At 38.0% G+C, this 10,937-nt stretch overlaps 1 protein-coding gene across 3 annotated transcripts; it reads right to left on the bottom strand.

Moving 5' to 3' along the window:
- Positions 1-658: 658 nt before the first annotated feature.
- Positions 659-9,627, bottom strand: gja3 (gap junction protein, alpha 3). 3 transcript variants are annotated; one of them, XM_061918256.1, is made up of 4 exons: positions 9,378-9,627; positions 7,879-7,928; positions 6,165-6,218; positions 659-3,537 (listed from the first exon to the last, which is right to left on the bottom strand). In XM_061918256.1, the coding sequence occupies exon 4, from the start codon at positions 3,515-3,517 to the stop codon at positions 2,216-2,218; it is 1,302 nt and encodes a 433-aa protein (XP_061774240.1). In that variant the 5' UTR covers positions 3,518-3,537; positions 6,165-6,218; positions 7,879-7,928; positions 9,378-9,627; the 3' UTR covers positions 659-2,215. The 3 variants fall into 3 exon arrangements, with proteins under 3 accessions (XP_061774240.1, XP_061774241.1, XP_061774242.1); XM_061918257.1 differs by having other exon boundaries at positions 6,174-6,218; XM_061918258.1 differs by lacking the exon at positions 6,165-6,218.
- Positions 9,628-10,937: the final 1,310 nt, after the last annotated feature.

Below are 10,937 nucleotides of genomic sequence, written 5' to 3'. Positions count from 1 at the left end.
GTAATGTAAAACTAAAAATATATCTAATAAGTAAAAATCTAAATGTAAATATACTTTTAATTAAGGTAGATATAATTCAAATAAATATACATGTAAATATAATTATTGATGTAAATATAAATCCAATATGTGTAAATATAATTCTTATTAATGTAAGTATAAATCTAACAAACGTAAACATAATTCTAATACATGTAAATATATATATATGTTATACATTTAAGTATAAATAAATGTAAATATGAAGGTGACAAGGGTAGAAAAGGGATGGATAAAAGTAAATATAAATCTAAAATGTTCATATAAATCTAATAAACATACATATAAATACAAATGTAAATGTATTAATATGAATAAATATAGTATTTTAGTAACATGGACACATGATACAAAAATGTTATTAAATATATTTAATATAAAGTTAATAAACATACATGTAAATGTTCAATAAAGGATTGTAGTTAGTGAGCGTGTAGGTGACATGGACACCTGTGTATTGTTAAATATTAATATATAAATGTAAAGATAAAGCAAATAAACATATATGTAAAGTCAAATGGAAATGTTTAATAATTGATTTTAGTAGGAAACAAAATGTTATGAAGTATTGATGTAAATGTAGAGTTAATAAAGAAAGATGGAGGTCAGTGACATGGACTCATGTGGTACAAAAATGTTTTATTTAGTAACAGTTTTGTAAACATTTGAGGTAAATGAACATTTACATCAACTTGTTCTCAAACACACACACACACACACGCACACACACGCACACACACGCAACAGGAAGGGTTGTAGGCGCCGTGGGGTCAAAGGTTGACACGTCTGCTTCATAGCAGCAGCTGACATCTTTCCACTGACTAATCATCGGACTTTTCAGTGGGAGTCAAAATGTTGCATTCTTTTTTATTCCTTTGCAAAGTCAGCGTTTTTTCACCTACTTGTGCAAATCAAAAATCACATTTTTTATGTGGATTGAAGTGTACAGTACTTGAATACTTATTTGCTGTGGACTTTGTCTCCATGAAGTACACTTTGTAGTGTGTACTTGCGTACTGAATGTCCCCAATCTCACTTCTTTTCATGCAGAAATACTTCAACACACTTTTATTCTGTTAAGATGGTGACTATTGAGGGCCTCATACTATCAGTACTAAATCAACTCATGCTAAGTGTACTTAAAATGTGAAGTGCACTTAAAATATGAAGTGCACTCAACATACTAAGTATACTTACCATGCTAAATGCACTTAATAGGCCGAGTGTACTCAACATTCTCTATGCACCCAACATTGGAAGACCACTTAAAATACTAAGCACACTCAACATACTCAGCACACTCAATGTACTAAGTACATAATATGCTAAGCACACATGTTAAATACGCTCAACATGCCAAGTGCAGTCCACATGCTAAGTACACTCAACATACTGAGTGAACTCATATGTGCACTTATTAAGAACATTTAACATATTAAGTGCACTCAACGAGCTAAAAGCCCTCAATATAATAAGCACACTCAACATACTGAGTGCACTCAATATACTCAGCTTAATTAACATGCTAAGCGCATGCAAAATGCATTCCACATACTGAGTGCACTCATGTTATGTGCACTCTAAATGCAAAGTGCACTTGTTAAGTGCATTTCAACAAACGAAGTGCAATTAACAAGCTAAATGCCCTCAATATAATAAGTGCACTTAATATGACGAATACACTCAACATGCTAAGTGCACTCAGTATAATAAGCTTACCCAACATGCTAAGTGCACTCAACATGCTAAGTGTGAGTACAGAACTACATCATTTGAGAAACAGCTAACGTCTTCAATCACGACAGCCGCCGTGTGGATGTTTGCGTCACGTCAGGGGGCGTGGCCAGGTGCATTGTGGGTGTCTAAAACCCCCCTCAGGGGCCGTGGCCAGGTGCATTGTGGGTGTCTAAACCCCCCCTCAGGGGGCGTGGCCAGGTGCATTGTGGGTGTCTAAACCCCCCCTCAGGGGGCGTGGCCAGGTGCATTGTGGGTGTCTAAACCCCCCCTCAGGGGGCGTGGCCAGGTGCATTGTGGGTGTTGAACCCCCTCCCCCCGTCACTACACGAGCTCTAGGAGGCGTCGCTAATTAGTCCAGAAGAAAAGCCGATCTTCATGTTGACGGCAGATCATGTCCTTGGCTCCGCCTACCACGGCGTGCTTTAGAGGGGACAGACGTTTATACCGCCAGGTCATCGGGTCGGGCCCGGACGCTGCTGCTCTTGCTGGCCCGACTCAGCCGGCGGGGGTCCGTGGTGACCGTTAGCGGAGGCTTGTGCATCTCCACGGCGGTGGTGGAATGGTTATCATCCGGATCGCTTTTTCCCGCGGCCCAGCTGCCAGGCGCCGGGCTGGTGCTGATCAAGGGAGGAGGCGGGGCCTCGTCAGTAGGCAGCTGGGTGCCGGCAGATGAGGAAGACGAGGAAATGGTGGGGGAGGTAGCCTTCATCTCCAGAGTCTGCTGCTCTGTGGCCAAGTTGGCCCAGTTCTGCTGTGCGGCCAACCTGTGGTTGTTGTTGTTGCTGATGTAGTAGTGGGAGGCGGGGTTGTGCTGGCGGAGGGCCTCCTCCCGCTGGAGGTTGCCCACCTTAAACTCCGCCCCTGTGGGCGGCGCGCGAGGCAGGAAGGCCCCGCCTCCAGCCGTCACGTCCATGTACTTCGAAGGGTATCCCCCGGTCCTCGGGGAAGAACACCCGGGCCGGGCGTGGTCCCGGCGCACCGACCCTTGCTCCGGCGTGAAGCCGGTAGTCACGCCCTGCCTGAGCTTCTTCCAGCCCAGGTGGTAGATCTCCAGCAAGTTGAGGAAAAGCGACACGCACGCCACCACAAGCATGAAAATGATAAAAATGGTCTTCTCGGTGGGCCGCGAGATGAAGCAGTCCACGGTGTTGGGGCAGGGCCAGCGGGCGCACTTGTAGAGCGGCTTCAGCCGGAAGCCGTACAGGAAGTACTGACCCAGGATGAAGCCCACCTCGAAGAGGGTCTTGAAGATGATATTGAGCACGTACGTGCGCAGCAAGGCACCCCGGATGCGGATTTTCCCGTGTTCGTCCCTGATTGGGGGCTTCTCCCTTTTAGTCCCGCCGTCGTCCTCGCTGTCCTTAAAAAACAGGGCCTTCTCCTGGAAGCGGTTGACTTTGCGCCCACTCTCCTCCTTCTCCTTGCGCTTCTCCTCCATGCGCACGATGTGCAGCACGTGTCCCAGGTAGATGAGCGTGGGTGTGGACACGAAGATGATCTGCAGCACCCAGAAGCGGGTGTGCGAGATGGGGAAGGCCTGGTCGTAGCACACGTTCTCGCAGCCGGGCTGCTGCGTGTTGCACGTGAAGTCGGACTGCTCGTCGCCCCACACGTCCTCGGCGGCGGCGCCCAGCACCAGGATCCTGAAGATGAAGAGGACCGTCAGCCACACTTTGCCGATGACTGTGGAGTGCTCCTGGGCATTCTCCAGCAGACGACCCAGAAAGCTCCAGTCGCCCATTCTTCACCGCAAAGTAGCTTCTGCAGGGGAGAGAAAGCAGGAGGTTACTTTCCCTTTGGTACCGCAGCTCAGAACTCTACCCAGGATTCACACCTCAAACTGCTGGACCACAGATCCAAGATCAGGACCATGACTACAGATCTTAAAACAGGACGGTGACCAAGGATCTCAAATCAGCACCATGACTACAGAATTTAGATCAGGACTATGACTGTAGCTCTCAGCTAAGGACTACGACTACAGATCTGTTCAACCATGACCACAGATCTTAGATCAGTACCATGATTACAGGTTTTAGATTAGGACTATGATTATAGATCTCAGGTAAGGACCATGGCTACAGATCTGTTGTACCATGACTACAGATCTGTTGGACCATGATCCAACAGATCCAAGCTCAGGACCATTATTACAGCTCTTAGTTTAGGACTATGACCACAGATCCCGGATCAGGACCCCTGACTACAGATCTTAGCTCAGGACTATGACCACAGGTCCCAGATTAGAACAATGACCACAGATACCAGATCAGGACCATGACTACAGAATTTAGATCACGACTATCACTACAGACCTCAGCTAAGGACCATGACTACAGATCTGTTGGACTATAACCATGGATCCAAGATCAGGACCATGACTACAAATTTTAGATCTCGACCATGACCACAGAACTCAGATCAGTACCATGACTATAGATTGTTGGACCATGACCACAGATCCAAGACCAGGACCATGACTACAGATCTTAGATCAGGACCATGACCACAGATCTCAGATCAGGATCATGACTACATATTTTAGATTAGGATCATGACTACATATTTTAGATTAGGGCTATCAGTATAGATCTCAGCTATAGATCACTACCATTATTACAGATCTTAGTTTAGGACTATGAACACAGATCTTAGATCAGTACCATGATTGCAGATCTTAGTTTAGGACCATGACCATAGCTCTCAGATCAGAACCATGACTACAGATTATAGATCAGGACTATAGTTAAAGTCTCAGCTAAAGACCATGACTACTGAACTGCTGTACCATGACCGCATATACCAGATCAGTACCATGATTACAGATCTTAGTTTAGAACTATGACCACTAATCTCAGATCAGGACTGGTACTACAGACATCAGGATCAGGCCACACATCTGCTGGACCTTGACTATAGATTCCAGATCAGGATGAGGTCCATGACTACAGATCTCCTGGAACATGACCACAGATCTCAGATCAATACCATGACTTCAAGACCTCAGACCAGAACCGGAACTACAGACATTAGATCAGGACTATGACCACATATCTGCTGGACCTTGACTAAAGATCCCAGATCAGGAAGATGACTACATGAAGTCCATGACTACGGATGTCAAATCAGGACCATGACCATAGATCTTGGATCAAGACCATGACCACAGATCTTGGATCAAGACCATGACCACAGATCCCAGATCAGGATCGTGACCATGTGACCATCGAGTGAACTAATGGAACACAAAACTTGGGGGGGGGGGGGCTTAGCGATGCTAACAACTACTAGCAAGACAAGCTAACGTTGCTAAATGTTAGAATCTTATTTAATATATTTTCAGTCAATATTAATAATGTAACAGTTTTATTCAATATTATTAATGTAACATATTTTTATTCAATATTATTAATGTAACATTTTATTATGTAACAATTTTTTATCCAATATTAATGTAACATATTTTTATTAAATATTATTAATGTGACATATTTTATTCAATATTATTAATGTAACATAATTTGATTCAATATTATTATGTAACACATTTTTATTCAATATTATTATTTCACAATTTTCTTAAATATTATTAATGTAACATATTTTATTCAATATTATTAATGTAACATATTTTATTCAATATTATTAATGTAACATTTTTATTCAATATAATGAAAAACAAATTTGTATTCAATATTATTCATGTAACATATTTTCCTTAAATATTATTAATGTACCATATTTTTATTCATTATTAATGTAACATTTTTATTCAATATTATTATGTAAAAACATGTTTTTAATCATTATTAATGTAACATATTCAATATTACTAATGTAGCATATTTTTATTCAATATTATTAATGTAACATTTTTATTTATTATTATTATGTAACACATTTTTATTCAACATTATTAATGTAACATATTTTTTTCACTATAATTATGTAAAAAAATGTATTCAATATTATTAATGTACATATTTTTATTCAATATAATTATGTAACAATTTTTTTCCAATATTAATGTAACATATTTCTATTCAATATAATTATGTAACATATTGTTATTCAATATTAATGTAACATTTATATTATTTATGCAGCATATTTTAATCAAATATTAATTGCGTGCAAATATGACGTACGCGTGTGTGTGTCAACATACTGTATAACATTACAAAATATTTAAATATAATATAAAAAATACATAAATATCATATAAAATATTTACATTTATAGTACTATAATATAAATATAAAATATAATAATATCAATAATATAACAGTAGTGTAAATATAAAAAGTAAATAATAGAAACAAAAATAAAATATATAAATATGATATATTTTGTCTGCAGCCCCCCAGCTCGCTGTGTAGCGTGCTAACCTCGCTCACCGCTCCACTGGACAGCAGGCATGTGCTGACATCAGCATTATCTGGCTGCAAAACACACACACACACACACACACACACACACACACACACACACACACAATGAAATAGAGCAGTGCACAACTGTCTGCACTGTACATCACATTGTACTTATGTCTAATATTATCAAACACTATTGTAAATATTCATCGACACTATTATTATTGTAATTAAAATTAACAGACACTTTTTAACTGTAATTATGTCAGATAATAATAAACACTATTGTGATTCTGTCAAATATTAATAAACACTATTATTGTAATGTCAAATATTTGTAACGCAATTATAATTATTTCAAATAATAAAAACTTTCTAACTGTAATTATGTCAAATTTTAATAAACATTATTGTAATTATGTCAAATATTAATGAACACTATTGTAATTATTTCAAACATGAATAAACGTGTATTGTAATGTCAACTATAATAAACACTATTATTTGTCAAAAATAAACACTATTATTGTAATTTGTCAAATATTAATAAACAGTATTATTGTAATTTTGTCAAAGATTAATAAACACTACTTTTATAATGATGTCAAATATGAATAAACACTATCATTGTAATTATGTCAAATATCAAACACTATAATTGTAATTATGTCAAATAATATTAAACACTATTGTAATTATGTCAAATATGAATACAAACTATTGTTATGTTAAATATGAAACACTATTAATACTATAATATAAATAATTACTGTAATAATCATTAGGCTCTTGTAATTGTGTCTAATATGAACCATTATCATTTGTCATATTACTGTAATTATGTCAAATAAATACTTTATTATCACTGTTAATATTGTAAACAAATTATAATGAAAGTCATTAAACATAATTATTATATAGTTAATTAAGTCATCATTATTAATGTAATTAAAAACAATTACAATGTAGTTAATAAAGGCATCATCAATTAGACTAAATATAATTATTATATAGTTAATAAAATTATCAGTAATATAATTATTATAAGGTTGATAAAGTCATCATCAAAAATGAAATTCAATATAATTATTATATAGTTCAAGTCATCAGCGTTAATTAAATGTAATATGATTATATAGTTAATAAAGACATCAATAATTTAATTAAATATAATTATTATATAGTTAATAAAGCCATCATCAATGATGAAATTGAATATACTTATTATATAGTTAATAAAGTCATCAGAAGTAATTAAATTTTATATACATAATATATACTTAATAAAGTCATCATCAATAATGAAATTAAATATAATTATTATATAGTAAATTAACTCATCATCAATGATGTAACTAAATATAAATATTATATAGTTAATCAAGTAAATATCAATAATGTAATCACATTTAATTATTCTATAGTTAATAAAATCATCAATATATGATTGAGTGAGAAAGTAACTTTTTTTTACCTCATTTTGTTTCATTGCTGAACTGAAGAGAAAATACAAGTTAAAAATATGTTCTTATGTAACGTGTGTGTGTGTTTCTGTGTGTGTGTGCGTGTGCGTGTGTGTGTGTGTGTGTGTGTGTGTGCGCGTGTGTGTGTGTGTGTGTGCGTGTGTGTGTGTGTGTGTTAAAAGCAACGCCTGGTGTCAGTCATAAAAGTGAACATCAAAGGATAAAAAACTATTCAAGAATGAAATGAAAGCGAAAGCAAAACTTACTAAGTGGTTGTTTCAAGAAGAATGAATCCATGGAGTGAAGTTTCTCACACCTGCAGGGAGAACATTTACTGCTCATTGTTTTATTTTCATCATTCTATCAACTGGATTATCTGCTGCGTTTGCACTTTCAAGGAGAAATGAGCTGTGCTTCTACTTGCTCCTTTTCACAATGTCGCACAGTTACCACTACACACACACACACACACACACACACACACACACACACACACAAGGTGAGGAAAATTGATCAAATCAACTTTATTTATAAAGCACATTTAACATTTACCACAGAGGTAGCCAAAGTGCTGTACAATGGGCGGGTTAAAAGATAATACCAGGACCGAGCAAACAACACAACACAAACAGAACATGATAAAAAACGAATAAATAAAACATAAAAACAGGTTCACAGCAGGTGTATAATGATGTATAAAAGTAAGTGATGGCGTGTGTGAAGTCACACACCAAGTGTTTGTTCAGTACTTGTGGGGACCAAGTGTTTGTTCGGTACTTGTGGGGACCAAGTGTTTGTTCGGTTCTTGTGGGGACCAAGTGTTTGTTCGGTACTTGTGGGGACCAGCATTTCTACAGCTTGTGCCGGCATAAAAACAATGAGGTCAAATGTCCACTAGCCAGTTAGCTCATACACTCTTTAAATCTCTGGATTGATGAAGTCATGTGCTGATCAGACTTACTGGGGACCCTGGGGAAAAGACTTAATATGGTTCATGGGGACCACATTTAAAGCCTTTAGCATAATTCACTCTAATTTGTACGTGACAACAGGAGGACCATTTAAAACAAAAAGTTCAAATTAAAATATATTAAAAATCACTTAGGTATCTTCAGAATGGATCTGACTATCATGTAAAAAGGTTTCCTTTTAGGGCACCTGTTTTTTTGTCCCCATACCGTCAGAGGTCCCCAAAGGCGAGTGTAAACAGAACCATGTCCCCATTAAGTAAGCATTGCCAGAACACACACACACACACACACACCTATAACCCAGCAGGTAGAAGACATTGAAACGTTGTCGAGAAGTTGATGAATGAGCTCCTGACTTTGAAGAAGTCAACACAACGTTGAAACAACATTCTTCTTGACCACCAATGTCGGGTTGTGACGTTGATTTGACATTGGAATGTGGTCATTTACCAACCCATCTTCTACAAGTTGAATATAACGTTTAGTCAATGTCAGGTTGTGACATTAATCAACATTGAAATGTGGTTATTTTCCCAACCAACAACGTTGATACAATGTGAGACATCAACTTTGTGTTAATGTGCAAACAACTATTTTGCAACGTTGTTTCAACATCAGTTTTAAAGGACATGTACGTATGATCAATGATGTATCAATGCCTGCTGACACTCACGCACACACACTATAGTGACAATGCAGAGGCTGCCAGAGTGCACTTTAGTGTGTGTGTGTGTGTGTGTGTGTGTGTGTTCCTCACATGTTGTGTAAGTCCGTGTGTAGTTGTGTACTTTTACCTGCAGAAGTCGTCACCCGTCAAGGGGGGCAAGCCCAGCACTCGGCCATCCTCACATGTCCTCTGAGGGGGAAGACGCACACGCACACACTCCAGACGTCCCGCACAAGTTTGTCCACCACTCAGGTGACCTCTGACCCACAACTTGTGCTGCTGTCAAAAGAGCAAACAAAAACAAAAACAAGCTGCGCTTCAGGGGAGGACTTGGCTGCTGCTGCCAGCCATGTCTGCACCGTCACAATGCACAGACACACACACACACACACACACACACACACACACACCACGCCCCTGCCAGCGGACCACAATCAACGTGCACAAATTAAAACTTGATCTTTCTGTACAGGAATTTCAACATCAAACTTCCCCCTAAAAAGTTCAATCAATTAAAACCAGCAAAATGTCCATTTTCTGATTCAACAATGTTACATTTTTACCATTTTTATGCATTTTATTGTGCTTTTTATTGGCACCAAAGGCATGCGGTAAAGGCAAGCATGCGCTAATTAATTTAAAACCTCATCTCACTCCGGCACTTACCAAAGGCATGCCGTAAATTTAGGCCTGCACTTACAAATTTGAGTGTGATGTAAGGATACCATCATGAAAAGCACATTTAATTAAAAAAACGTAATTATGGTCTTACCTTTACTTATAAATGAAGTCCAGGCGCAGCTCCTTCTGATCAAAAGCATCGATAACTTGTTTATAGAAGTCTTCCTTATCTTTCTTTAGTTTTAAAAGTCTCTCTGTCTCGATGGAGATCTTCCTTTATTACCTCCTGCTTCCATTGAAAGTCCAGTTTAGAAAACTGTTTTATTTTAGATATGTAATCCTCCATGTTAAAAGTGCAAGCGAGAGGAAAAAATAAAAGATCGCTGCTCACTCTTGCTGCTTGTTGTCACTTCTTCTGCAGCCGAGTAGTCGCAAGAAGGATCACTAGCGCCCTCTACCACCAGGAGGCGGGAGTCATTTAATGACTCATATTTGACACACGCAGCTACGGTATATTAATAAAACATTGCTGCTTACTGTTCTTGTTAGCATATTAAATAGCTTGGACTTCAAATCCTACTGAATAGCTCTTAATCTTCTTCCCTTTATGCGATTTCAAATGATTGAAATCAGAGTCCTCCATTTTGAAAATTATGACAGGTGAAGTTTCACTCGTGACGTGACGAGTTTGACCCGGTGGAAATTTTAAACATGCGCTAATAAAAATATTTTATGAAACGAGTTTGACCCGGCGTTAATCCTGAGCCGGCAGTAATGCTCAGCATGCCCTAATTATTTTGCGAAACGAGTTTGACCCGGCAGTAATTCCAGGCAGGCGCATACTATATACCCGGCGGCAATTCAAGGAAATACAGTATATATGATTTATGACTCCAAACAAATCTGATGAAAAGAGTATCAATCTCAGAGGCATTCCCGAGTCATTTTGAGAGATAACGATGATGCCAGTCACGTGATAGTGTGACGTAGAGGAGGAACCACAGATCCCTTCCCCATCAACAACAATACTAATCAAGCAGACTTTGAGAGCCAACAAATTATGAAC

Source organism: Nerophis ophidion, linkage group LG13, assembly GCF_033978795.1.
Source record: "Nerophis ophidion isolate RoL-2023_Sa linkage group LG13, RoL_Noph_v1.0, whole genome shotgun sequence".
In the NCBI taxonomy this organism is placed as follows: domain Eukaryota; kingdom Metazoa; phylum Chordata; class Actinopteri; order Syngnathiformes; family Syngnathidae; genus Nerophis; species Nerophis ophidion.
Note: the sequence above shows the minus strand (reverse complement) of the source record. Positions and strands in the feature narration are given on the sequence as shown.

Coding starts and splice junctions, on each gene's coding strand:
- gja3 (XM_061918256.1), bottom strand. CDS start 3,517: ATGGGCGACTGGAGCTTTCTGGGTCGTCTGCTGGAGAATGCCCAGGAG.